At 42.7% G+C, this 27,933-nt stretch overlaps 2 protein-coding genes across 10 annotated transcripts in view; one reads left to right on the top strand and one right to left on the bottom strand.

Annotated features, from left to right (window-relative positions):
• Positions 1-127: 127 nt before the first annotated feature.
• LOC307199948 (protein adenylyltransferase SelO-like) lies at positions 128-24,940 on the bottom strand. 9 transcript variants are annotated; one of them, XR_013832276.1, is made up of 21 exons: positions 24,782-24,912; positions 24,529-24,664; positions 23,063-23,323; positions 22,244-22,362; positions 19,647-19,775; positions 18,871-18,935; positions 18,307-18,363; positions 15,321-15,419; positions 13,246-13,313; positions 12,206-12,293; positions 10,262-10,331; positions 9,443-9,515; positions 8,250-8,333; positions 7,632-7,761; positions 6,677-6,721; positions 6,491-6,572; positions 6,308-6,400; positions 4,726-4,805; positions 3,137-3,184; positions 579-658; positions 128-339 (listed from the first exon to the last, which is right to left on the bottom strand). XR_013832276.1 is itself a non-coding variant. In XM_079948132.1 (21 exons), exons 3-21 carry the CDS (start codon positions 23,274-23,276, stop codon positions 217-219), a joined length of 1,743 nt encoding a protein of 580 aa, XP_079804258.1. In that variant the 5' UTR covers positions 23,277-23,323; positions 24,529-24,664; positions 24,808-24,940; the 3' UTR covers positions 128-216. The 9 variants fall into 9 exon arrangements, 8 of the variants coding, with proteins under 8 accessions (XP_079804258.1, XP_079804257.1, XP_079804256.1 ...); XM_079948132.1 differs by having other exon boundaries at positions 3,141-3,184; positions 24,808-24,940; XM_079948131.1 differs by having other exon boundaries at positions 3,141-3,184; positions 24,432-24,664.
• The window catches only part of PDSS1 (decaprenyl diphosphate synthase subunit 1), a gene marked incomplete at its 5' end in the record, with an annotated part of 18,766 nt that continues 15,581 nt past the window's right edge, over positions 24,749-27,933 (top strand). Inside the window, 2 exon segments of the mRNA XM_079948138.1 lie at positions 24,749-24,897; positions 24,899-25,331. Of these exon segments, the coding sequence (XP_079804264.1) occupies positions 24,749-24,897; positions 24,899-25,331 (582 nt within the window).

The following is a 27,933-nucleotide window of genomic DNA, read 5'->3' as shown; positions in this document are numbered from 1 at the left end:
TTGGGCAACATTGTTCAGTAATTGGCCATATCAGGGGTATAGCCAAAACAGGATGATCTTGCAAGAGGAAGAGGAGAATTGAGCCACTGAATGACACAACAGGAATAGGAGCAGAGTGCATGATTGATTAAAATTCTAAATGTGTCCTTTTATTGTCGTTTGGTGTTACTTGAAGGCTATACCCCTTCATTTAATCTTGATCTCAGTTTCTTTTCATCAAGATGAACAACTGACTTTAATGTCTTTAGCCCAAGCGGGGGGGCGTTGTGCATAACCAGCTCTCTCAGCCATTGCCTGCCTCTGAAAGGGGTGTTGCAAAACCTGCTGCAAGAGGTGGACCTGAAAGTAAAACAATATTATTATTATTTTTTAAAAAAAGCATTATACACAGACAAAACTACAGAACAAACCCTGGTATCCCAACTGTGCAATTCTATGATTATATACACTCTTCTACACAGGTTACAATTAAGCGGTTTTTTTCACTCAACGGTTTGTAGAGTTTATGCTTCTATTCCTTGATGACTGTATCTTTTAGTCTCTTGAGCATAAAAAGTCAAAACAAGTTAGCAAGATACCTCAGAAAAGTCATTCCTTTCTGCCTTTTGCGCAGCTGACTCGGCCATCCAGTTTCTGAGCACGTACCTAGGATTTATACCTGTAGCCAAAAATAAGAATCTATTTGCACATATAAAAAATCAGCAGGGGCTTTTCTCTTGAGATTTATTATACTGACATCCACATCTTTTCTTAAGACCGATATAAGGAAGTAATTAAAGATCTGAAAGAAATGGACATTAAAACAGGAAGAAAAATTCATGCTTACAACTCCTTCACCACCCTGCTACTTTCAGAGTGCCTAGAATTAAGTGTGAAATTGCCTGTATTATCACAACACAACAACTTACAGCTGCACTAGTGCAGGAAAAGAGTGTTCCCAAATTTTCCTGAATTTGAAATATTTAAAAGGTGACAATTTATGATAGGCTTCTTTCATCCTCAATCCTTATTTCTAGGTTATACAATTTTTATATAACTTTACTTTTCAAAAGTAGCACCGATTTCCCATTCTTAACAAGCAAAAGAATGCACCTTTTGTTTTCCCACCATTAGAAACTTGTCAAAGAAAGAGAAGTTCGAAGGTGGCCACTTTCAAATCCCTTTAAATTAAAACTTAACAAGTAAGGCACTCGAGAATGTTCACGGTGTATGTAACAAATGTTTGGAAGGAACATAATCACAACCAAAGATTTGTTACAGCTCCTGAATGGGGTGAGGGGCTCTGAAACAGCCTTATTTTTTTTCTCCAACTTGTCTCAAACTGGTTAGGGTTAGAAGTCAGACAGCATTTGAAAATGAAACCACCAAATCTATCCACCAGAACAATAAATGCTCATCTACGAAGAGGTTTACACTGAATTGTGGGATCAGTGGAGATTCTTGTAAACAGATCGAGACTTCAAGTGCGTGTCTGGTAATATTGGGACAGATGCCTACGCAAAGCCCAGAAGCCAGTCATGGGAGCAACCACCCTCTGTTGCAATTGTTCCCTATGATATGATGAATGCCTCTGATCTTGGAAAAGACTGGAAAGAGAAGCTGCTGAATTGCAACTTATTACCAAACTTAAAACCATGGAGAGACCTGGTCTGAACAAAGACATTGGATTCTTATCTCATTATACATGACAAAGCCATTTTTCACCTTCTCACCCCTTGCTTTTTCCTGTAAGACCTATTGCAGTCGTTAAGAGTCGTCAACAGGCTCATCACAGCTATCTGCCAATTACCCATTCCCACCACCCTTCTGAGTAATACCCCTCCCCACCTTCTCACTATATAGAAGGGTCTGGTGACTTCTGTTTCAGTGTATCTGAAGAAGTGTGCATGCACACGAAAGCTCATACCTAGAACTAACTTAGTTGGTCTTTAAGGTGCTACTGGAAGGAATTTTTTTATTTTGTTTTGACTATGGCAGACCAACACAGCTACCTATCTGTAATCTGATCTTGGAGGTATTCCAGGATCCTAGAGGTATCCTGAAGCTGATATGGAATGAAAAACCAATACAAGCCTGCAATCCTGGCAGATTAATGTCATTAATATGCAACATTAATATATACCTGATGGTGCTTGCTCAACTATCTGTGTTTTAAGTCCTGTTATTCTTCAGGGCCAGCAGGGCAGGTGAATGAATTTTGGAGATGAAAGACAAATCTGTTTCTTTTTATATCCGATACAGTAAGCAGCATTAAGAGGCACATGTTGATGTAGCATAATGATAGCTATATGAGGCTTTCCTTTTCAAAGCTATTTTCCCAAATGCTTCAAAGTGCTGTTCAAATAAACCAACCAACCAACCAACCAACCCTTATGTTTACCACCTTAGCCCATGGGCTTAGGAGCTCGAGTGACAAAGTTATAAGGAGTCATGTACTGAGTGATCCATCCAGTCCAGTGTACCTCATCCAGCAGTGCTCTCTAAGATGCCACGCAAAGCTCCTGCTAGATTAGTTTTTATAACCAAATCACTAAGCCCAGAAAACCAAACTGGTGGCAGTATGGTTGTGAACACAGCAGGATAAAGATTGTGTGGGGAGTCTTTGGACCGCCATGTGTTGCTGGTCATCATCCCTGACTATTAGCCGTGCTTGCTGGGGCTCATGGGAGTTGTAGTCCAACAAAATCTGGAAGGCAAACGGTGCCTCACGCCAGATCTACACTGGTGTGCCGCAGAGGCAGGTTTCTTGTAAAATCGCTCACTTTCCCCAAACTGGCAATTATTTCTGTCTCAAGAGAGCCTAGAGGAAGGGGCTACTGGTTTTCAAGTCCCACCCCAGCAGAGTTAGCTCTAGGGAAACAAGTATATGGTATATGTGATATGTTAGCACACTAAGTCCCAGCCTGATATCTACTGCACACATGGCATATTCTACATGGGTGTAAAGTGTGTGGGAACTCAGGAATGGGGGGGAGGCGTGTTTGCCCTCAGGGAATGGAAATCACAAGAGTCTACTTTAAGGTGCTTGGAAACCCAATGTAATGTCACATCAGTAAACAATTATTGAAAGAAATATCTGGCCTACAGGAAGGGCATGCGACTTAATTGTTGAGAAGACAATAAATTATTGACTCACTCACTCGTCATTCTTTTGTTTCGCTTGGAATCAGAATCACCTGGGTTCCTATATTGTACACACAAAACAGGGTCATGAAGATTAGTTTGTGCCTCTTGCTCTGGGCTGGTTCAAACATATTGAACTCAGGTGGATAAACTATGGTTTATTACACTGAGAATAAGCATCAGGCCCATGCACTTCTCCTTTGTCTTTCCCCTTGTTCAGCAGCCTTAGTGCTTCCATTATTGTTTGTTTCAATCACATTCGGCATTACACCTGAACTGGAAAACCGTGGCTAAAGCTTGACTTATTAACTAGGATACTTGATAAGGCTCTGATCTTAATAAATCATGGTTTACTAAGATTGTTACGTCTGAACCACAGCCTCTGTCCCATGTCTACAATTCTGCATTTAACTGATACACTGCTTGCTATTTTTTTTTTTAAAAAAAAAATTAATAAAGTATTCACAAAAATGCATCATTATAAAGTATGGAAAAATGAATTATGCAGGTTTCACAACAGTTTATATTCTTCATGACCAGAAACTGATGATCAAGGAATATGCCCGATGCTTTTTTTCTTTAAAAATATTTAGGGGTACTCTCATTTTGGCTCAAGAAACCCACCATTTTATAGTTCAAATCGGAAAAAATAAATACAGTAAATGGACAAAAGTACAAAGATTCACAAAATGTTTAGGGGTATGGGTACCTGTGTACCCCCAGAAAAAAGCACTGAATATGCCTATGGAATCTACTGGTTTAAATATTCAGTCTCTTTCATACAGAAGTCTCAAAGTAATACATAAAACACTTAATACACAATGCACAGACTTGAACATGCACTGCCCACTGAAAGGCAACTCCAAAAATATGTATCAATTGTTGGGAAGGAAAATGCTCAAATTTGTAAATCTGGGCGGTTGGGGAGGGGAGAATCATGAGGGATGCTTTTCTTACAGATCCTTTTATATGGATTTGATGACTGGCATGGATAGACCAAACCCTAAGTTGCCTTATAGACAGTCAGGCCATTGGTCAGTCTAGCACAGTACACTGACAATGCTACAAACTACCATGATTTCAGACAGGAGTTATTGCAAGCCCAACCAAGAACTTCAAGAACACAGTGGGACAAGGGGAAGATTGGCCCCACTGGTATTATTTCTTTGCACTTCCCCACCTCCCATCCTAGCTCTTCAACATTCTCATATTACTACTAAGTTTGCTTAATTGAATTTCTTCTGCTTGCATTAATTGGGTTAGAATTTGTGTGTGTTTTTACCAGGGTTGGGAGAAATCAAAGGACCAACCCGTCAATAATGAGTATGATCATCTGATATAAAGATATCTGATGCATATATTTTTCAGTTTTACACATTCACTTAAAATAAATCAAAACTGCATTATTTTCACAGAGGAGAAACACATTTTAGGATTATTATTTTTCTTCAATGCTAATATCTAGCCATTATAGAAAGATGAGTGCTGAGTTAGCGGCACAACTGTTCTGATCCTGATAAGGTATCTGGAAGGGGGAAGGGGGGATCCAGTGAAATTTGAAATTCCCTCTACCTGTAAGTGTCCAGAATTGCATTTCTTTACCTTTTTAACCTCAAGAGGTACAACACAACCCAGCTGGAAAAAAGCTTGTGTTTAGCCACATCTTGCAGAGCCCAAAATTCCTACATGGAAAGAATTGATCACACACTATTACTTAACATCAATAATAATACACACATCACTTCCCAATATATGGATAACATGCAGCAGTTTGGGTGGCATATAGCAGTGATATACTCTCCACAAATATTTCTGGTAATCTACAACAGCACTGCACCAAGCTAAGGTAAAATCTGTTCCTTAAGCCAGGAACTGTGGTTTCTCTGTGTTTTATAAGCTATGGGAATCATTTCACTAGGCAAAAATCGCACAGTAGCAAAAAATAGTTCCCCAGAATAAGTAATTTAAATATTTTGGAAACCTGCCTATAAATCAAATGAAGGCATACAAGACATACAAGAAGGCATCCCAATTGTTTTGGGATACTGTATATGAATGTCAAACATGCTGGTTTGGGAGGAAGCAAAACTTCTTGCAAGGAAGATGGATTGATTTATGATTCTTGCAATATCTGTGCGGGATTTCGGCCATTGATCCTCTCTGGAAATAAGAACTATCTGCAAGGGAACATAACTTGCCACTGGCAAATTCTTTCCACAAAAAAACCAATATAAGCTATGCTTATTTTTCTCTCAATATATATAAAATCCTTGTTTGAGAACAGGTCATCTTTTAACCATGCAGGATATTACATCTGGCATCACAAAACTTATCATCTGGGAGTGATCCTCAGGGCTAGTATTTTTATTGTATCCAATGCTCCATCTTTCACACCACCAATGATAGTGACTTCCCTCAAACAGAACATGTAAACAAAATATTCTTTATCCTTCTGTTGAACATGTCAGGCCATGTGTTGAAGTGAGGTTTAGGCACATTCCCAGGTTGCAGAGACTTATATGAACCTCTACACTCTGTTGAGCTACAGAAACGCGTGCTGGGACAATATGTGCCCCAACAGCCCACAGTTCAAGCTCCTCAACACTGAGGGATTACTCTGTTCTTGCTAATGGCGAGACTGTGCATTCCTTTGTAGAGTCCATCTAGCATGGAGGTGAATGTACAAATAGCTTTGCACTGGGCAAGTAGAATCAAGACAAGGTGAAGGCTTAGTACCTTGTGGGACCAATCTATTCTAAACCTATTAATAGAAACACACTACCAAAATATGGGATCAAGGTGAGTTAACAAAAATAAGTTCTCAAACCCTTCAAAATCTTCGTAATAGCTGTCATTGCAAATGATGGTCCGTCCATCCCCCACCATTTGGCTTACCTATCAGATTCCTGCATGATGTGCTGCCATGGAAACAGAGACTGAAACATGTCCACAGTGGAACATGCAGCTGTTTTACTAAGCTCAGCTATCCTTTTCTTCCCAAAACAAACAAGCAGGACCCAGTATCCAACCAGTCATTTTCACCCAGCCCTGTACATAATTTCAGTTTCAGTCTCCAACCAATCCTACTTCCACAATTTAATCTTAAAAGAATAATGAGCATTTTCTCTTAATGTCATTATGATGTTTTCAAGTTTAAGGACCGTTCACATGTATCCTCAAATACCTTAGGAATGCTGATGCTCTTCAGCTGGTCTTCTGAAATCTCACTGAGCTCCCGAAAAGTCATTGTAAAATCCGCTTTTGTATCTTCCATGAGCTAATAAACAGTAAAAGACTTCTGTCAGTTTCAGCTTTAGTTCTTCTGTCAAAGGGCGACTCAAATATTTAACCAAGGAAAGAAACTCACTTTTAAAAGAAATGCAATCAAATAGTTATCGTTCTCATTGTCGCCTAGGAGACCTAATTTTGCTTTGAATAGTTCTGTGAAGCTGCAAGTTAAGGAAATAAATGCATTAATATTACAAAACTAGAGACTCTTTGAAAATTAAGATGCTGACATCTTTTTAAATGATGGGTTCCAACAATTACATACCGTTTATAATACTGTTCTGGGTATTCCCCAAGTATCTGAGAAGCCCTATTAAGAGAAAATGTGAAATGTTGCAGCAAAATAATTAGACTTGTAAAAAACCCATAGATTATAATTCTGTTTTGTAATTCTTTTAAAGAAATCAGAAATGTTATATTGTTATTCTGAAGGGAAACACATTACTTTGCAACTGAATAGCGCTTTTTTGTCTTTGCATATTTTCCAAACAATACATGAGATACATTTCACATTTAATTTGTTGTTGCTACTATTATATAATGAGTGAAGCTGTTACATTGCAAGATCTGGCACATGTAAGTCAGTAAATGTAAGACCTGGTGCTGCTTTTCTACATTAGTTTGAATCATATCGCTTATGGAACTGCATGAGCATGTTTTGTTACTTGAAATTAAAAATCATTTTTTTTAAAAGGGGTAGGGGAGTATTAACATGTTGACTGCTTATCACACCAGGTAGTGACATCTCATTACAATGAGGCCACTTGGGCTTTTCTTCTTAGAAAAACCAATGCAGCATTTCAGCCACATAACGTATAACAATACTAGTGATCTAAAGACCTCTTTTCCTTTTGGCTCTCAAACCCACAGCCAACAACCTTTAGCATGAAAACTGCCTCCTGGATTTGCCTGGCTTTCTGATGTTTCTGTTTTGTCTTCCCAGATTGGCTGACAGCAGCAATTCTGGGGCCCAGTTTATAAAAAAAACCTCTGTGATTATGTAGAGACCGTTTACCACCCATCATAAAGGCCATCTTTTATTTTCCTTTTTTTTTTTTTGCAAGCCAAGCATGGTCTAAATAATAATAATAATTTGGTTTAAAAAACAAGCTCCCCACTTCCCAAAAGCCCTCCTTTTTTGTTTAGCACATATGGTCATTAAAGAATGTCTCATCTCACAAGCTCTTTTAAGCATGAAGACACTTTTAAGGATTACTTACAGCTGCTTTTGTCTGGGAGCCAATAAAGGGTCTAGAGCCTGTAACAGCTTGTTCAGATTAAACAGTCCGACGTTTGCCTGGTTTCCTATTTTATACCGTCTTTCATCATCAGATGTGTTTGGGACGAAATCTGAAAGAAAGTAGTATTCAGAATAAACAACCAACCTTAACATATTTGAGTAAACTCGTATTTCATGTTGATGCCAACTAACAAAAAGTCCTGTAGGCACTAAAATATTTTGCATAGAAGTCTCTAAACACCAGGATATTAGTTTACACTGGATTATCCAAGGTCTGATATTTGCCAAAGGAAAGGATACATTGTCAGCATACAAGTTTAAAGATGGCAATAAGTTATTTTCTTATTTCAAATGCAGAAAAACAAAACAGAAATCCTTCACAACAGCAGTTCTTACTCCCATCTCCTTGACCTTTCTCCTCCACTTCTTCCAATCCTATTAAATCCTTTTACTGCTCAAATCCGTATAAAGCCCAGAAATTAAAGAAACAATGCATTATAAGTGAATGCATACAGATCCGGTCAAATTCTGTAATTTTTACATTATTTAATACTTTATATCCCCAAAATAATACTGCATTCACTTAGGCTATACATACCTGGGTCATAAGAGTCCATAAAACCAAATGGACCATAATCTATAGTTATGGCTAACAGGCTGAAATTGTCTGTATTGCACACACCTAAAAATTAAACAACATTTATTTATTTTAGGTATGCTTTTCCTCCATACTGGAACATAAGGCAGCTTACAACACAATGTGCAATATAAAAAGAATACAAAATAAAAAACAAAAACTATCTATCTATCATCTATCTATCCATCACTACATGCACACAAAAGAAAAGCATGCATCCATAATAAAAACAGTCTCAAATCTGACCAACATTGCCATCTAAACAGCATGATGTCATATCCCAGAAAATGCTGATTTAATATAAATGAAATGTGTGTTACCATCTGAAAGATTTCTCCAGGAATTACAGTCTGGAAACCAGGTTCATTCCTCCATTCCATAGTTAAGAAGTAGTTTACTATTACAGTTAAACTGCCCAGAGTGGCTGGGGCAACCCAGTCAAATGCAGGGGCATATAAAAATAAATTATTCTTATTACATAGTTCTACATGGAATGAGCAGTATGGTTTTTTGCAAACATTGTATTTGAGGTACAATCCCATTTTACAATAGATACTTTTTTCCAACCTTGCTAGAAAAGGACAATGTTGTATTTTCCTTAACTGTAAACAGCTTAAAGTCACATTAAAATAAATGTGAAAAGATAAGTCAATATGAACTTAAATCCCACTAATTTCAATGGACCCCTATCTACAACTAGCTTATGCTGGATCCAGTCCAATGTTTTTCTTAATTTAGTTTTATTCCACGCAAATCTGGTTTATGCACATAGTCGACCATTTTGACACCGTCCCGATGTGTGTCCCAAAATGGCTGAAAACAACTAATGAGTACACACACACACTTCAGGAATGAGGAGCCAGCCAGTCGCCAGCTTGTAAGAAAAGGCTGTGACTGTGCATGTAAAAGATCTCAGGGTCAATCCCCGACTTCTCCAGGTAAGGCTAGGAGAGACCTTTGTTGAAGTCCTGGAGAGCAACTGGTAGTCAGTGTAGACCGTACTGGACCAATGATCTGACTCATTATAAAGAGGCTCACTATGTAGGGTTTTTTTGGGGGGGAGACTACACCCTGTTTGTATTTTTTAACAGAATCTAAATATTTCATACCCTTCACTCACAAAGCAACAACACAGTACCAAAAACATATCTCACCATGAGCAAAGCCTACCGACATCCACAAGGCAATCAGACCTGCAGTCTCAGACACTACTCTAGAGAAGAAGGCCTGAAATCAAACACAATTTTACCATGAAAGTTGCTTTAAGAAAATTGTGCAGGGCCCAAGATGGGGAAACGTACAAATATATTTTTCAAGAGTGGTTTAGACACAACGTGGAGCTGTGGTGCCCTTCAGTTCTGCAGTGCCAGGAAAACTAAGAGCAGGGTTTTTGCTTTTCACAGGGGAAGAAGGAGCTGAGACCGGGGGGGTCATTTACACTTCCACGTGTCCCATAATTTCTAGGCTCAGGTCCAATAGGTTTTCCTTCTGTCCTGCAGCTTTCCTTGAAAAGACCTGCTGTTTACCACAGAATTGGAACAATTGTCAGCCAGGTTTCCTGTGTCTAGAAATCACAGGACAAATTGGGGTAGGGTAGCGGGAACAGGACAAAGAGAATGTGGATGAGCCCTGAGAAAACAGTGTCCAAGATGAAGTTAAACAATCTCCCCCCCCCCAACACACATTCTTCAAAGGGCTAACTGGGGTTTGTAATAAAAATAAATAAACAAGATGAAACTGATCATGCTTTTCCCACATCATGTCTGTAAACCTCCTGGATAGAGATGATGTCACTTTTGCATTCTTTATATGTTATTGCTAAATACATATTAAACAGAGATAATAGACAGCATACACTAAGTTCTAATGCCTTTTTAATTTGAAGGCAAGTTTGGATTTGTCAATAAATCATAGATTACATATTCTTCTTTTGTTGTTGCCGTTGCTGTGTTCACAGAAGCAAAAAGACTTACCAGATATCTGTTTGAATCATTCATGTCTATTGATGGAAAGTGCTCATCTATGATATGGTCTAACAGCATCCTAAATTACAAACGAAACGTTTCTTCCATCAAAGACAATTTCGAAACAACACTGAAGGGATTACTCTGTTTAAGATTATATCTGATACGTGGAAATATTCCTTTAGGTGCCTACGCCTACCTACAAAAGTTAAATTGGGTTGTAGGAAATACAGTGGTACCTCAGGTTACATACACTTCAGGTTACAGACCCAGAAATATTACCTCGGGTTAAGAACCTTGCTTCAGGATGAGAACAGAAATCGTGCAGCGGGAGGCCCCATTAGCTAAAGTGGTGCTTCAGGTTAAGAACAGTTTCAGGTTAAGAACGGACCTCCGGAACGAATTAAGTACTTAACCCGAGGTACCACTGTATACACTCTTTAATAAGAAGCATTTTTTCTATAGCCAGATTGCAAGTCCATACTAAGTTTTTAGCCACATGTGGTTCCCTCAAGTGAGATTTTATATCTTATTGGGATGGAACAGCAGTGTGGTTTTAGAGACTTTTGAGAGTTAACACCCAGGTGCCTGCTAGCACTACATTTTATACTACTGAACTATCAACTAAATGTTTTGCATTTTCCCACTCCTTGTACAAGACTGGCATCTGAAAATCTGATGCTGGCTCTTGGAAATTTTCTAGCCTTCTATGTTTGAATCCATGCAACAATCCATATACAGTTGAACAAATTGTTTTGGGTCAGGATCCAAGTGCTCAATCTGTTCCACTTGGCTATGGGTGTTCTGGACTTGGATGTTTTTGAACTGCAGCATGACGAAAGACTTTTGAAACTGAGAGGAGCTGTAAAACACAACTGAAATGGTGCTGAGTTGGAGGAGGGAGGGGGACGCCTGTGCTATTAAAAAATAAATAAACCCAGTGGATGAATGCGAGCCCTTTAGTATCTCATTAAAAAAGCCCAATAATATCAGTGACTTCACAGGCCATACAATAATTTGCAGTAGTTGTAAATGCTTATTTCAACACAGACTCATGGAAAACATAGTATCAAGTATATGCAATGGCCTCTATACAGGGAAAAATATTTGCCATACACATTTTTTACAATAAATCTGTATTGTGAAAGGCATTCCACAATTTAAAATGGAATTGCATGTTATCAGTGCCCATAAATCAGTACTTTGGAGGGTTGCAAATCTATCCAACGCCTGCTTGCCTAAAAACAGGATGCAGGTACACGTGTGTGTGTGCCGAAGAACTATCTAAAACCCTGAAGTTCTTTTAAACTTTTATATTGGTCAGGATCCAAAGATGCCTGCGTGTGAGTGCTAAGCATTTCCATGCACTGCCCCATGCAAGTGTGTGTGTATTCTAATATGGTGGCAGTCCCCTGTACATCATAGAATGCCTCTCTACAGAGTCCACTAATCTTCTGGGCCAGATTTTCAGGAGATGCACAAGCCTGTGTTAAGAAGGGGAAGGTTGAAAGGTCCCTGTGCATATGTAGCCTTTTAGAACCCCACTGTGGGTTAAAGCCTCAGCGCCTAGGACTTGCCGATTGAAAGGTCGGCGGTTCGAATCCCTGCGGCGGGGTGCGCTCCCGCTGCTCGGTCCCAGCGCCTGCCAACCTAGCAGTTCGAAAGCACCTCCGGGTGCAAGTAGATAAATAGGGACCGCTTACCAGCGGGAAGGTAAACGGCGTTTCCGTGTGCGGCTCTGGCTTGCCAGAGCAGCGATGTCACGCTGGCCACGTGACCCGGAAGTGTCTCCGGACAGCGCTGGCCCCTGGCCTCTTAAGTGAGATGGGCGCACAACCCCAGAGTCTGTCAAGACTGGCCCGTATGGGCAGGGGTACCTTTACCTTTACCTTTATTTTATTAAATTATCCAGAAGTAAAAACTGATCCAATAAATAAATACTTTAATTCTAACCTTAACAAATCCAGTTCTCCAGAATGAGCTAAAATTTCTAATGATCCTATTCGAAACCATGATTTGGCAACACGCAGAACTATAGCACCTGAAATACAAGTATATGCATGTCAATAAATAAAAATGCACTCTGTTCCAGAGTCCTAGATGTGCTTCCATTTGCATTCAGAACTTCTGTGCTTGTAGATTTGCCCACTCACGTCAATGGATGGAGCCAGTACATGCTGTCTTTTTAAACTTTTGATTAATCACAGGTTAGCAATACATCTGAACTCTATACTGTGGTTAATCATAACTATGGCTTTGCCAAGTGATGACTTTCAAAGCTGACAAATATAAGAGAACAGTAGCATACAGAAAAGAAGTCAGCAAACAAAACACTCTAAAACAGAGAAGAATATTCGATTATGGCTTGGTCGAGATCTGTTGGAACTGTTTTAAAAAGGATTTATAAGAAACTGGACATAGAAACTGAATGAATACTAATTTGTATTATTAGAAAATTACTGTGAGAGTCCTACTGTGCTGTCTGAGTGGTTAAAATCTTAAGAGCTTGGCTTGGGGGGGAAATCTAGGTAAAGTGCCATCTTGCTGAAGGGGAAAAAAGACTGGATTTTAAATCCAGCTGTGATTATTCTGGAGTGCATATGTCAAATATTTAGAATAAATGTTTTTATAGATAATTGTTAGGGAGACAGGAGTTCCTTTTTCTTTTTAGCTTATAAGATTCCTTTATTGTGAATTAAGGAGGGTACACACAGAAACAAGACAGTTGGAGGTGAGAAGTATCTGCAAAAAAAGGCAGGGTAGGAAGGATCTCTCAGGGTGGGAGACTGGGAGACCCAGCTGAGAGCTGGGGGAATCTGCCTTGCTATGTGTGGATAAATGATATGAACTGTACAACATAAATGTGATAAAGGGTCTTCTTGGTTCTTCTTTCTTCTTTTCTTTTTCCTATATAACTATGTTTTGTATTTTCTTATAAATGAGTTTGATACAATGACAGTATTCTAAATAGTAATCTGAAATGCAGGAGTTACCTCTTTCTTTCTTAACATTCCCGTTGTAGAACCGATCCCTCCACACCTCGTCGTCACTCACAACTAAACTGTGCAAAAAGAGAAAATGAGCTGTTAGTATAAAACACCTTAAAGTTGCTTGACATAAGAAGCAGTTTTAAACTGAGTCAGATCACTGGTCAATCTAGCTAGCATTGCCTACACCAACTGGGAGCAGCTCTTCAGGGTTTCAAACAGGGAACATTCCCAGCCCTGCCTGGAGGTGCCAGTGGCTGAATCTGTGACCATCTGCATGCAAACCAGATGCCCTATCAGTTTTCATTTCTTCATACAAGCCTACACACAGGAGAGACAGGATGGTGGAAATGTGGCGGCACAAAGAACCCTGTACTTCTGTGACTATGCAGAAAGCACTTCAATGTTGTTATTTTTTGCTTGTCAAGCTGTTATGGATGTCTTCAATCCAGGCCATTCAAATAAAAGTTGTTTGGCAACATATGGCAGAAGGAGAAGGAGCAAACCAAAGGGAGATGGTACTACCTGCATTTATGATTATTATTGCCATATTTGTACTTCAATTGCTTTGCAAGCCTTTCTTCGTGATTAATCCCATTTTACCAGTTTGATTTGTTTGCCTAAGGCCTCCAAGTGAAGCTATAAGGAAGATGGGACTTCAAGTTCTGGACCTTTCAAAACCAGTTCTCTAGCCGTAGAAGCACACTGGTAGATGCACCAGTTCATACGTCTCGTAAGAACAGGTGCAGATAGAGGCAGATGCCACACAGATGCCTAAAAACAAATGCTAAAGTTTTGGGGAAAACTTATTCCTTGCTCCCAGCTCCCAACATTTGCAGTGCTTAAGCATCCTATGATCGGTCTGGAGCACACCATGAATATTCATCACCCAACACCATGTGCGCGGCTTCACTCCACTGACTTCCTGTACTCTGTTCCAGAAACCCCAATCTTCAAAGCATGAAGGTTCCGCATAAGAATGTTTTCCCTTCTAGCATCACTCTGTGAATGGAGCTTCCTGTTGGCAACACAGGAACACAGAGCTAATAGAGTGGGCCCATCTCCAGGGTGCTCTTGGATAAATTACATGCTCTTTCCCACACTTCTGCTAAGACTCAGCAAGAACGTTGTCAATTAACCGTAAGAGCTGAGATATGACGGCTTCCTATTGCCAGCAATCTAGTGATCAGCTGGGGTTATTTGAGTTAAATATTTATGAAAAGAAGTCTGGAAAGCTTTCTGGAGTACTGCCCTCCTCCCCCACATGGCCTTACCAGGAGACCGAGAGTTTCAAAAACAGCAGGCTAAGCACGAAGGCCAAGCAATCTCCTGAACTCAGCGAACTTGGTACACCAAGTTCACGCTGGCTATTGTCTTTGAAACAAACAGCCTGTCACAGCATCTTCCAACGAGGGTTGTAACACTGCTACAAGCTTTCATGCTCATCCAGACAGCCTCATGGGTTTTGCATCAGTCACTGAGTTTGCAAGACCTTCTGCCGAAGCAATTAAGCAGGTTTCCCAATAGGTCATTTGTAAAGGGTCTCTTCTACAAGCAAAAAGTTGTTTCCTAATTGATGCTGGAGAGAGAGTTCTGCATGTTCTCAGCAAGCCAAAAACCTGCACAGGCAATCAGAAAGGGCCTTCATAACCACATACTGAATGCCCCCCGAATGTCAGCAATATCACATACTTAACAATTCGGCAACAATAGCAAGGCAATATTAGATGGAGTTGCAGTGAAGTAGCGTGGAGCTGCTGTTTGCGAACTCTTCTTAACTTTGTGAAAAGTGTAAAAGCTAAACAAAACGATGGTCACAAAATGGCAGTAAATGAATACGTTGCGCCCCATCAGAAATTACATCACACACTGTACCTGGCAGGTGAGCACAACACTCATACAAACAAAATCTACTTCATATTTACAAAGATTGAGCAGAAGGCAGATTGGATTTCTCGGGCGCAAGCCAAAAAGCCCGCAAGACACTGTAAAAAGTACATGAGTGGTCTCCTCCTGATGTAAGTGGAATCAAGTAAGCATCAGATCAGATTCTAAAGAAAGTACAAAGATGGATACAGTACCTAGCTGCTCTGCTTGTAGGAATTCCAAGATAATGCATAGCTTCACTTCCTAAGAATTCTCGAACAGAAGAGTGGAGCACAGCTCTGCCGTCCCCATTCCTATGGAGAGGATAACTAGGAATATAAACAATACCCTTTCCTTTTGAATTAGGAAAAGAAAAAAAGAAAATGCTTGAGTGGGCAAGGAATTCTGATATAAGGATGATTGAGGAACTTTATCTTGGCAACTTCCTGTACGAAGTGATATGATCACCATCTCTTGGATTAATGCGTGGATCAGCTATCCACAGACTTCACATTTCTCCAAATGCTGCAATGCATTTCATGAAAATTTAAACACATCGAAACACATATTTAAAAATAATATTTATTTTTATTTTAAAAAATAAAAATAAAAATAATATTTATTTATTAGATTTATTACCCGTCCTTCACTGCAAGGTCCCAGAGTGGATCACAACAATAAAGTATACAATTATAAAACTAATAAAAATATTACAATCACCAAACAAGAAAAGTGTATTAAGAAAACAAAAGCACATGCTATTAAACAGGTTAAAACCAGGTTGTGGGTATGAGTCCTGTGTTGGGCAAGAGATTCCTGCACTGCAGGGGGTTGGACTAGATGATCCTCGTGGTTCCTTCCTACTCCATGATTCTATGTAATTCTATACAGAAAGCCAGTTAAAAACTGGGCTAAAGATCTCCTCTTAAGTAGGAAAAATAGGAAATACATGTTTATAAATGGATTTTGAGAGAACCTTTTTTAAAAAGTTTGTAGATTAATGTGAAATTCCAGAAAAGAGAAAACTTGCGAAGATGGCATCAATTTACCTCTCCTTAGTTACATGTAATGTTTGGCACCGAATCTGAGCGATGCTCAGGAAATGCAGGCCGGTAAAATCAAACAGCTGAAAGTCCAATTCACCCCAAAATTACCCTGCTTTGCACAATTTAGAAGACAGCATGTGGTACAAAACAGAACAGGGAGCTTGCAGAGAAGGAAGCGTGGTAGTTATTTTTATAAGCTAGGTTTCATAAGCTAACGTGAGAAGAGGAAAGAATCACAGGACAATCGCTTTGGGATTAAATAGGCCACAACTTTATTGATTGGACGCAGGTGGCGCTGTGGGTTAAAGCCTCAGCGCCTAGGACTTGCCGATCGAAAGGTCGGCGGTTCGAATCCCTGCGGCGGGGTGCGCTCCCGCTGCTCGGTCCCAGCGCCTGCCAACCTAGCAGTTCGAAAGCACCTCCAGGTGCAAGTAGATAAATAGGGACCGCTTACCAGCGGGAAGGTAAACGGCGTTTCCGTGTGCGGCTCTGGCTCGCCAGAGCAGCGATGTCACACTGGCCACGTGACCTGGAAGTGTCTCCGGACAGCGCTGGCCCCTGGCCTCTTAAGTGAGATGGGCGCACAACCCCAGAGTCTGTCAAGACTGGCCCGTACGGGCAGGGGTAGCTTTACCTTTACCTTATTGATTACTGATGTAAGTAGGTCTTAGCATAGGCATTGGGTGTGTACCTGAAATCCGCGAATGCTTTGGCAACACTGTGGCCCACGCTGGGCTGCAACCGCCACTTACTGCTAAGCGGTCTTTATCATTTGAACTATCTTCCAGCTCCTGATGTTTTAATTTTGCCATGCTAGGCTAAACTTGTTTCAGCAAAAAACATTTGGAAACCTCTTCCCAGGCATAGGCATCATATAAAGCAGGAATTTAAAAGTGGAGGAGGAGGAGGAGGAAGAGGAGTTTGGATTTGATATCCCGCCTTTCACTCCCTTTAAGGAGTCTCAAAGCGGCTAACATTCTCCTTTTCCTTCCTCCCCCACAACAAACACTCTGTGAGGTGAGTGGGGCTGAGAGACTTCAAAGAAGTGTGACTGGCCCAAGGTCACCCAGCAGCTGCATGTGGAGGAGCGGGGACGCAAACCCGGTTCCCCAGATTACGAGACTACCGCTCTTAACCACTACACCACACTGGCATGTGAATCCTTATTTCTACCAGAGAATAGCAGTTTCAGCTCTTAAAAAATAGCAAGTGCGCAACTAACATCACCCTAAGAAACATGTTCAAATGAAATCAGGTGTTACATTACACCCTCCCCTGGCCCTACCCCACTTACATATCTAGACAATAAAGAACCTGCATACCTCCACAAATCCTCCAAAATCCTCAGGACTCCTATAGTTCTCTGCTCAGCCTTAATGTGATTTCCCCTAATTCCTGAGCAACGCAAGACAGTAAGAGCTTCCCAAAACTGGTATGATGTTACCTCCCGGTAGTTAACATTAAAAGGTATGCTGCCTTCTAGCTATCACGGTTAATGCCGACTAACTGACCTAAGGTAAAGGTAAAGGTACCCCTGCCCGTACGGGCCAGTCTTGACAGACTCTGGGGTTGTGCGCCCATCTCACTTAAGAGGCCAGGGGCCAGCGCTGTCCGGAGACACTTCCGGGTCACGTGGCCAGCGTGACATCGCTGCTCTGGCGAGCCAGAGCCGCACACGGAAACGCCGTTTACCTTCCCGCTGGTAAGCGGTCCCTATTTATCTACTTGCACCCGGAGGTGCTTTCGAACTGCTAGGTTGGCAGGCGCTGGGACCGAGCAGCGGGAGCGCACCCCGCCGCAGGGATTCGAACCGCCGACCTTTCGATCGGCAAGTCCTAGGCGCTGAGGCTTTAACCCACAGTGCCACCTGCGTCCCTGACTAACTGACCTAGGCCCCATTAATTTATCTGGTCCTTCTTAAATAAATAAACAGGTTATGCCCGTGATCGTCAAAACATAAGACAAAATTCTTTTGCTCCTGATGACCTGAACAAAGGGGTGCTACGTGCTACAATTTCACGCAGACAGATAATCTTGTGCTTTGAGGTTGGGATGGTTTTTTAAGGTGGCCATTGAAATGAAAGGTTTCAAACAGAAACAAGACCAAGAGCTATCAGGGGAGAATACAGAATAATACACAAAACACATGACAAACCTAGAGTACGGAGTCCTTCCTGAACCTTTCAGCTGCAGTTCCCAGCTGTCACCAAACCTGCAAAAAACCATTGGCATTAGTAATATTGAGAACTGATACAGTGCAGTAGGTAAGGATGTGAGCCTGGAAGTCCCAGGTTTAAATCTTCCCTTAGCCATGAACACTATAAATCAGAGGCCGAGTAGGGCTGCCATACACCCTGATTTTCCAGGACATGTCTTGGAATTCGCCTCAACAAAGCTCAACGAATTTGGTTACCCTAAAAAAAAAAAATCACCTGCCAATCACTTGGATGGATGGTGATGAGGGTGGGTGTAAAGTGCGTGTCTGTGAGAAACCAGCACCTAATTCATTTGGAGCCAGGGATTTGACAGCCACAAAACCTGATCCTTACCTTTAAATCAGAACAAACAGCAAACCACAGCATTTGTGTTTGTTCAGTAAGTTATTCCAGCCCAAGTATTTTAATTATCAGCAGTAATATTTCTTAATGTACTTTCTGAAATATCAGTGCCAGCCATATATCATTTAGAGACCAACTATTCAAAAAGAAGAATGCAGTACCTGTTTGTATAAACACCAATCAAATGGGCTCTTCCGTCACCCAGCTGACCTGCCCAGCTACCAAACTAACAAGGAAAGAAGAAATTAAAAAATCCCAGTCACTAATTATTTATAACTGGAAAATCATTCCTAAATCTTCTGGTGATGGTGAGATTCAACATGTTAGAAAAACAAGTCCTGCAAATTTCCTACAAGCATGCTTCAGAGACATAGCAACAGATTGGAGCAGTGTTAGCCAAGTTATATTTTGTTCTGTTCTATCATGACAGAGACGCAGGTGGCGCTGTGGGTTAAAGGGACGCAGGTGGCGCTGTGGGTTAAAGCCTCAGCGCCTAGGACTTGCCGATCGAAAGGTCGGCGGTTCGAATCCCTGCGGCGGGGTGCGCTCCCGCTGCTCGGTCCCAGCGCCTGCCAACCTAGCAGTTCGAAAGCACCTCCGGGTGCAAGTAGATAAATAGGGACCGCTTACCAGCGGGAAGGTAAACGGCGTTTCCGTGTGCGGCTCTGGCTCGCCAGAGCAGCGATGTCACGCTGGCCACGTGACCCGGAAGTGTCTCCGGACAGCGCTGGCCCCTGGCCTCTTAAGTGAGATGGGCGCACAACCCCAGAGTCTGTCAAGACTGGCCCGTACGGGCAGGGGTACCTTTACCTTTATCATGACAGAGAAGTATGGCAATAATAGGAATCAGAGATAGAATTCCTGAAATATTTGCAGACTGTAAGTCAAGGCAGAGGAGCTAAAGCTCAGGTAAGATAGAGCAAGTTTTATTATTGACCTGATGGCCACCATATCTGTGGGCCAGAGGCAGAGATCCCAAGGCAATTTTTGCACCAGTGACAAGCTGTATAAAGTCCTCTGAGTCTGAGATGGACATATCCAGGTCCAAAATATCTTCCAAGACTTCCTGGATGGAGAATGACAACACAGAAATCACTTAGAATACAAAAGACATTCCTTATAGTTGGAAATGCCACTTAATTAGTGATTTTTTATATCTATATCTATCTCCCCAGCTGCTACTCCTCCCTCCTCTCATAACACACATTCTATTTATCAAGAACACAGTGAGCTGAATCCATCTATTGTTTAGGGCAAGGCTAGCAACAGTTGGGCACTGTATTTAGTCACTGCAATAGGTTTGCAATTATGTGAGAAACTGGAGCACCTCCAGTGCTAAAGTTCAGTGTCCTCAGCTTCACTCATAGGATTACTGTGTGGGCTTAATGGGATGAGAATTGTAAAGCACGGCGTTTCCGTGCGCTGCTCTGGTTCGCCAGAAGCAGCTTAGTCATGCTGGCCACTTGACCTATACGCCGGCTCCCTCGGCCAATAAAGCAAGATGAGCGCTGCAACCCCAGAGTCGGCCACAACTGGACCTAATGATCAGGGGTCCCTTTACCTTATAATACACAAAAAGTGATGCACCCAGACTCAAATGGAAATTCATGTCACATTTTCAGCACAACAGTTGCCAAAGAGTCATGTGGCCTCTCCTCTCTGTACTCCACCAGCAGTGTAGTCTTTTTCTTTTCCTCTTAGTTGTAATTATAGTAAAAAAAGAATAGCATCCTTTCTGTCAACAGCTTGTGGAATATGTAAATCAGGCCCCATAAAAATTAAGAAGATTGGGAGCGCACTCACTGGGCTCACACCCCCCCTCTTCCCCTCTAATACAGACCTTTCCCCCTCCCCTTTTATTTTGGAAACAGTGCTGATTAGCATCACACCTTTTCAAAAATCTTTTTTTCACCTGTGGTTGCAAACTGGTTTGGTGCTAACTGTGGTGAAAACTCCAATGCAGGTGTAGTGCTAAACAGCAAGGAAGAGAGGTGCAGTGCTTATATGACAAGCATGTCCAACAGGTTGACTGCAATCTACCGGTCAAAAAAGAAAGAAAATAAAAATACATAAAAATAATTTTTCCTCCCTCAAAAAAAAAGAATCCGGGGATGCTTTTTTTAAAAAAAGAGAAAAAAGTTATTTTTAAAAAATTATGTAAAAATATATTAAGAAGTAATATCTTCTCTTCTGTGGTCTCCTCTGCCGCGTGGCCTTCCTCTGGGCCCCAGCCTGCTCTCTTGGAGCACTAGTCGCCGTGGAGTAGGCTCAGTCGGACCTGGGCTCGGCCATGTGTCCTTGTCCTCCCAGTGCTCTCCTACCTCTCTTCCGCAGCGGCAGCGGCAAGGTCGGGGGGCTCCCCTCTTTTTTCTCCTTCCTCTTTCTCTCTCTTCCTTCTCCTCTCCTCTCCTCCTTCTCCCTGTGTCAGCTCCAGGGTTTTCCTGGCCCCAGAATGCCACTGGGCAGGTGGCCGGGCGCTCTCACTCCCAGCTCGTTTTGGGTCACGGGGGGTGGGGTGGTCAGCGGTTCCCCCAGTTGACGCACCAGGTGTCCCCAGTTCCCCCTTGGCAGTGGCGGTCTCAGCAGCCCAGAGCCAGCTGGGTAGCACAGCTGGCTCTGGCTGGTTTCAGGAGCTACTCGCTGCTGTGGCGCCTGCCATTTTGCCTCGCCGGAAGTCCCCATATGATGTGTCTTGTGCCGTTGAACCAATCACGCAACATTCATTCCCTACTAATAAATCTACAACACTTAAAATATAAATCCGGGGACATTAAATGAAATTAGGGGACATTCCGGGGACGGATTTTGTCCAGGGACTGATTTGTAAATCCGGGGACTGTCCCTGGAAAACGGGGACATCTGGTAGCCATAACTTTGGGTCTTCCCCCCCCCCCAAAAGCTCAACAACTTTGGTCAATCCAATGGGTAGATCACTGCCAGGTTTTTTTTATAGTGGGAGTAGATTGCAGTCTCTTGGGAGTTGGACATGCCTGTTGCATGAGAAGGGAAGGAGGCAGGAATAACACATGAACCCCGGAGGTGTTTCTGAGCTGGAATACATGCAGTACAAATCTTTCGTGTGTCATTGGAGCTTTGGACTTGAGTAAACTCAATAAATTACTCAGTTTGAAGCCTTGGGGCATTGATCTGAAGTGAAAAGGGAGGTGAGAAAGAACAAAAAAGGGTGGTGTTTGATCTCTTCTGTAAGATAAAGAATAATTACTTCCACGCCTACGTCCTATGCACTGAGTTCCACCAGTGTGCTATGCACTGAGTTCCACCAGCGCAGAGGTGGGGGAATTTTAAGGGATCTTCGCAAATGTTCTAGAAAGTTTTCTGGCAAGGAGCTGAATGATGAATGTAGAAGTTCAATATGCCCAATGCAAACTGGGCTGCAATATAATTCTATTCAATATGCTATGCAGCTTAAATTTTGTGTACTCAACAGATTCCTAATATTTTCTAAAAGTTGCAAATCAGCAACCTTGCATCACACAGTTAGAGGAATTCCAAATAAATAAAATGAAGCCTAACCTTTGAGACAGCTACAAGCAGAACTCTGGATTTAAATGGTGCAGGGTAGACAAATGAAAAAATGACGTCTCGCACTTCACGAATATAATTCTCTTGAATATGATCAATGGGAAGTGTGGCTAAAAGGAACAAGCAAAATATTTTCACATACCATTCCTGAGGACTAGCTGTATTAGTGATTTGACTAAAAACAACAGATTCCTGTTCGTGAACTGCATCTAATGATGTGGAGTTTTTGACAATGAAAACCAACAGAGTTTTAGCTACTGAATTACTGCTACTTGAAATATATATTAAAAAGTAGCGCTGTTGATTCCAACCCAGGGAAAGTGACTCACACTTAAATGCAGCAGTGGCTGCAAACTCATTTGCCACTAACAAGTGTCCCAGTCATCTGCTAAGTAGAACACCTGGCAGCACCCTCCCCCAAAGCTTGCATTTGCCCCGCTGTTTGGAAAAAGAAAAGAAAGTGTTTCTTATCTCCTCTGTACCCAGCAAATTAAAGAAGATCCTCTCTCCAGTTGCTGGAAGATTCGGGAGGTTGGCTGAGACCACAATAAATGACAGACTATGCCCATCTGAGTTTTTGGGTCCCATATATAAATCACATTTAAATCAATTGGTCCCGAAAATAATTTTTTCTGGTTCCGGTGAAACTTAAGCACAGCTAATTCTCTCTGGTGTTCAGCAATTATGTAATCAAGCAAAATGTTCATCCAGATAAGGCGACATTTACAAGTAATTCTGCCCAGTTTTTCTTTTTAATATGCTGTATGCATATTAAAATATTATATTAGTATACCACTAGTTGAAAAGTACCTGTGAATTTTTCTGTGGAAAGTCTCCAGCCACCAAAATGAGATACTTTTCTTTTTCTTTCACAATAGTCTTGATCCCAGCTTGATTTGTTGATGTAATCATGCACATGGCTAAAACCACTTGCAGCGGTTATAGAGTCCACGAGGCAGCATCCAGACTGACATACCAGCATTAACCAAATGGGAAATGCCAGAGCAACACCATACCTTGACATACTGAGTCCTAGAACTTTTCTTAATGAGGTGTCAACTTTCTACGGAACTAAAAAAAGAGAGAGATACAATTACAATGAAGCCACGGTTCTAGCACAAAACCTTTCACATTCAGGAAAATAGCCCTTCAATGCTTCCCTTTATATATATATTTATATTATATATATATTAAAAATAATATTTATATTATATATATATTAAAAAAGCCATTGAAAATTATTTCACATTATTCGGCAAAGGATGATCTTGGGAATTTTCTTTTTTAAAGTCTTTTTTTGTTCTCAAGATCATAGAGGCAACTATCCACCAGCAACATTTGCTGGACTTGGGAGTGGGAAGGCCCGAGTTCAAATCCCCATTCCTCCATGAAGCTTCACTGGGTGACCTTGAGGTAATCCATTTTCTCTCAGCCTAACTCAACTCACAAGAGTCGTTGTGAGAACAAAATAAATTAGGAAGAGAGCCGTATATGCATGCTGCCTTTGGAGGAAAGGCAGAACGTCAAAGAAGGATATAAATATGGAATAAAAGTCCAACTTGTCCTCAAATATAAGAACAAGACAATAGGCCACATAGAAAGAACCTTTAAAGTAAGGATGCCTGTAACCCTCCTCAATTCAAAACACAATTCAAAGTGCTGATGCTGACCTTTAACGCCCTAAACAGCCTCGGCCCAGTATACCTGAAGGAGCATCTCCACCCCCATCATTCAGCCTGAGGTCCAGCTCCGAGGGCCTTCTGGCGGTTCCCTCACTGCGAGAAGTGAGGTTACAGGGAACCAGGCAGAAGGCCTTCTCGGTGGTGGCACCTGCCCTGTGGATGCCCTCCCACCAGATGTCAAGGAAATAAACAACTATCTGACTTTTAGAAGACATCTGAAGGCAGCCCTGTTTAGGGAAGTTTTCAATGTTTAATTTTTTTTTGTTTTTAATATCCTGTTGGAAGCTGCCCAGAGTGACTGGGGAAACCCAGCCAGATGGGTCAGGTAAAGGTAAAGGGACCCCTGACCATTAGGTCCAGTCATGGCCGACTCTGGGGTTGCGGCACTCATCTCACTTTACTGGCCAAGGGAGCCGGCAGACAGCTTCCGGGTCATGTGCGCAGCATGACTAAGCCGCTTCTGGCGAATCAGAGCAGCGCATGGAAATGCCGTTTACCTTCCTGCTGGAGCGGTACCTATTTATCTACTTGCACTTTGACGTGCTTTCGAACTGCTAGGTTGGCAGGAGCAGGGACCAAGCAACGGGAGCCCACCCGGCTGCGGGGATTCGAACTACGACCTTCTGATCCTAGGCTCTGTGATGCTCTTTGCACAACAAGGCAGGGGAAACTCAGTGAGCGAATCAGCACCTCCTGCCACCAAAGCACTGGAGCCAGAGGACCACTTCACCTGTGGGAAATAAATATGGAATAAGTCCCTACTTGTCCTCAGACATAAAGAACAAGGCAATGGCCCCAAAGGAAGAACCTTTAAATGCCCGAGGGATGTAGGGGGCATCAACTTCACCTGCGGGACCTCTGCCTGGGCCGCACCTGCTTAAAGGCGCAGGAGGAAACGCGGCAAAATCAGAGGCGGCTCTTCTGGAGAGACACGCGGGAAGCGAGGCGGCCTTCCTCCTCCCCCTAAGCCGGGCTCCTTCTCACACAGCCGGCGCGGCCCTCCGCCCCCCGCCCCGCCAGCCACTCCCTCAGGAGAGTCCCACTCCTCGCTCCGGGGCTGCAGGCCGGGGCGGCGCCTGAGGGCGGCGTGGGCAGCCTTCCTCTCTCGCCCATCTCCCGCCGCGCTGCCTAGGCCGGGTATTTCCGCGTCCGGGTCGCCTCAGCTGCTCGGCGAGGGGAGGCGGCCCTTGAGCAGCGGCGGGAGAAGCAGGCCTGGCGCCGAGGACGACGCGGCCATGGCCTTGGGCTGGTGGTGGCGCCGCTGCTGCTGTCGCTGCGCCGGCTCTTCGCGGGCGGCGTGGCTCGCCGGTTCCGGGCGGGCCTTGGGCTCCTCCGCTAACGGCGCCGGAAGGCAGCGGCGGGCTGTGGGGCCGGCGGCGCCCGCGTGGAAGGCGGAGGTAAGTCGGCGGCGCGCCGGGGCGAATGGAGGTCACGTCGGAATGAATGTGAGGAAACGCTAGCGGGGTCTCCGGGCTGTTTCGTTTTCAGGTTCAGGGAGGGGAGAGAAGATGCTTAAGGGTCCATCAAATGACGAGGGAATAAAGGGAGAATATTGGGGTGGTTTGGCTGGTGGTGTTTCTACCCCTCCTCACACTCCATAAAATCTTGGGCAGTAAATTCAGGACGGAGGAAAAGGACTTCCTGCTGCGTTTGCTGCGAGGAGGTGCAGGGATGATGGCCACCGGCTTGGAGGGCTTTGCAAGGGGATTTGGCAAATCCGCGGAGGATGCATCTGTCCGTGGCTACTGTCCACGCGAGTTAAACTGCATTTGCATCCTCAGGGGTATCGCCCTCTCTCCAGAGCAGTGGTTATAAACCTTTTTTGGTCCATGCCCCACCTAAGCATCTCTAAAATCCTGATTCCACCCCACCCCGACATATAATTCTTATTATTCAAAAAGTGAACTCCTATTCACAGGGAGGAAGCCTAAAAGGCCATTCACTGTAAATAACTCATTCTCGAATTACCCCCCTTAAAAATCAAATTGCCCCTAACCACGGCTCTAGACATTTTAGGCAATGGGGTAGCTCTCTTGCCCTCCATGCTCTGGGCTGCTTTGGTCACTGATGCTTGACCAGATTGACATTTTGGGTTGAGGCAGCATGGGTTTTTCATGTACACAAAACCTTGGGAAAGATAAGGGGCTGTTTTTTAAAAAAGAAAAGGTAGGGGTAGGGAGTTTAAAAAACGAGCACAAACCTGAGGGGATAGCTCAGTCTGCAGAGCATGAGACTCTTAATCTCAGGGTTGTGGGTTCGAGCCCCACATTGGGCAAAAGATTCCTGGATTGCAAGGGGTTGGTCTAGAGATGAATCTAGACCACGATGATCCTCGTGGCCCTTTCCAAGTCTATGGTTCTACAATTCTGAGGAATGTTTTTATTTCATTCATTTGTGCTGGTTGAGATAGCCACCAGCTTGGATGGCTTTAAAAGACTTAAGAGGTTGGATGGCCATCTGTAATGGATGCTTTAGTTGAGATTCTTGCATTGCAAAGGGTTGAACTAGATAACTCTCAGGGTCCCTTCCAACTCCACAATTCAGTGATTAGACAAAATAACGGAGGCTAAGGCTATCACTTACTACTAGCTTGATTACTGTTTCCTCCGCTGTGGAAAGCAGTATGCCTCTGAACGCCACTTGTTGAGAAACACAAGCGGGGCGAGTGTTGTCCTTGGGTCCTTCTTGCTAGTTTCCCATAGGTGTCTGCTTGGCCACTGTCAGAACAGGATGCAGGACTAGATTGGCCTTTGGCCTGATCCAGCAAGCTCTTCTTTTGTTCTTAATTTTGTTTAGAGAGAAGCAGCATAGCTGACTGGGATGTTCATGATATTTGCCAGGCACCAGATTTGGGAAGGCAATTCTTGGTTTTCTTTGTAAGGCTGTAATTAGCCTTCCTTGCGAGCATGAGGTTCTACTCTTTCAGGTGAGACTTCAAAGACATGATAGCAAAATTAGTAACCTTGTTGATTTTAAAATAAATAAATAAATACTGATTTTACCATTATCTTCAACAGTTTCCCAGGGTGACGTGTCATTTTGATCCAGAACTGTGGCTAATCTTAACTGTAAACAAGCTAGCTTCAGTAACTATGGATTGAAGTAGGCTTTTCGAAACCAACAATAGTTAAATAATAGTTATGTTAACCATAGCATAACGTAACCAATTCCAGAAGTTAATCAAAAGTAGTGATTAAAGCTTCTAAACTGTTCTTGGTCACATGGGAGAGGGAAGGAAGAGTGTGTGCGCTCAAAGCTCACTCTTGATAATTGTCCGTGTGAAATTTCTAGGTAGGAATCTATGAGGATTTAGAGCTTGGTGTCATCAGTAAGTTGATGGCACGCAGGTAATCTGTTTCCCCAAATACCAGTGTTTCAGTGGGGTGTCTGATCCAGCAGTGGGATGTATAAGACCCAGTAGGCTATGTTCAGTGCAGATAACATGGATACATAGAACAGCTGGGCCATTCATCACCAATGTAAAGTCCCTTTCAGATGGCGGTCTTGGAATAGAAGCCTTTTATCTGTGTAATATTTGGCTGCCTGTGCAATATTCAAGAAGTTGTTCAGTGGGGACAGGGAGTGAAATTATTGCCCCACAATTTGCTGTGCGTTTATGCAAGATGCATTATAAAGCCCTTCAGAATATTGGTAGCAGTGTGTGAGTGATAGATTTTGAGTTGTGAGAAGAAACAACAGTGAACAAGTCAATACTCATCCATTGAATGGGCTTGGAGCTTGGGGGAAAGTACAATTCATTGGCTCTGTTCAGATGATTGTATCTTCATAAACCATGGAAATGAATGTTTGGGCCAAGCATTTCTTCTCCTCTCCTTATACACCACTTTGCGCCAGAAGTGTTTAGTCATGCTGCCCACGTGGCCTGAAAAGCTGTCTGAGGACAAACGCTGGCTCCCACGGCTTGAAAAGTGAGATGAGCGCTGCACCCCATAATCGCCTTTGACTGGACTTAACCATCCAGGGGTCCTTTACCTTTAC

This window comes from Podarcis cretensis (assembly GCF_951804945.1).
Source record: "Podarcis cretensis genome assembly, chromosome: 12".
Lineage (NCBI taxonomy): Eukaryota > Metazoa > Chordata > Lepidosauria > Squamata > Lacertidae > Podarcis > Podarcis cretensis.
This window is presented reverse-complemented; position numbering and strand designations above follow the sequence as displayed.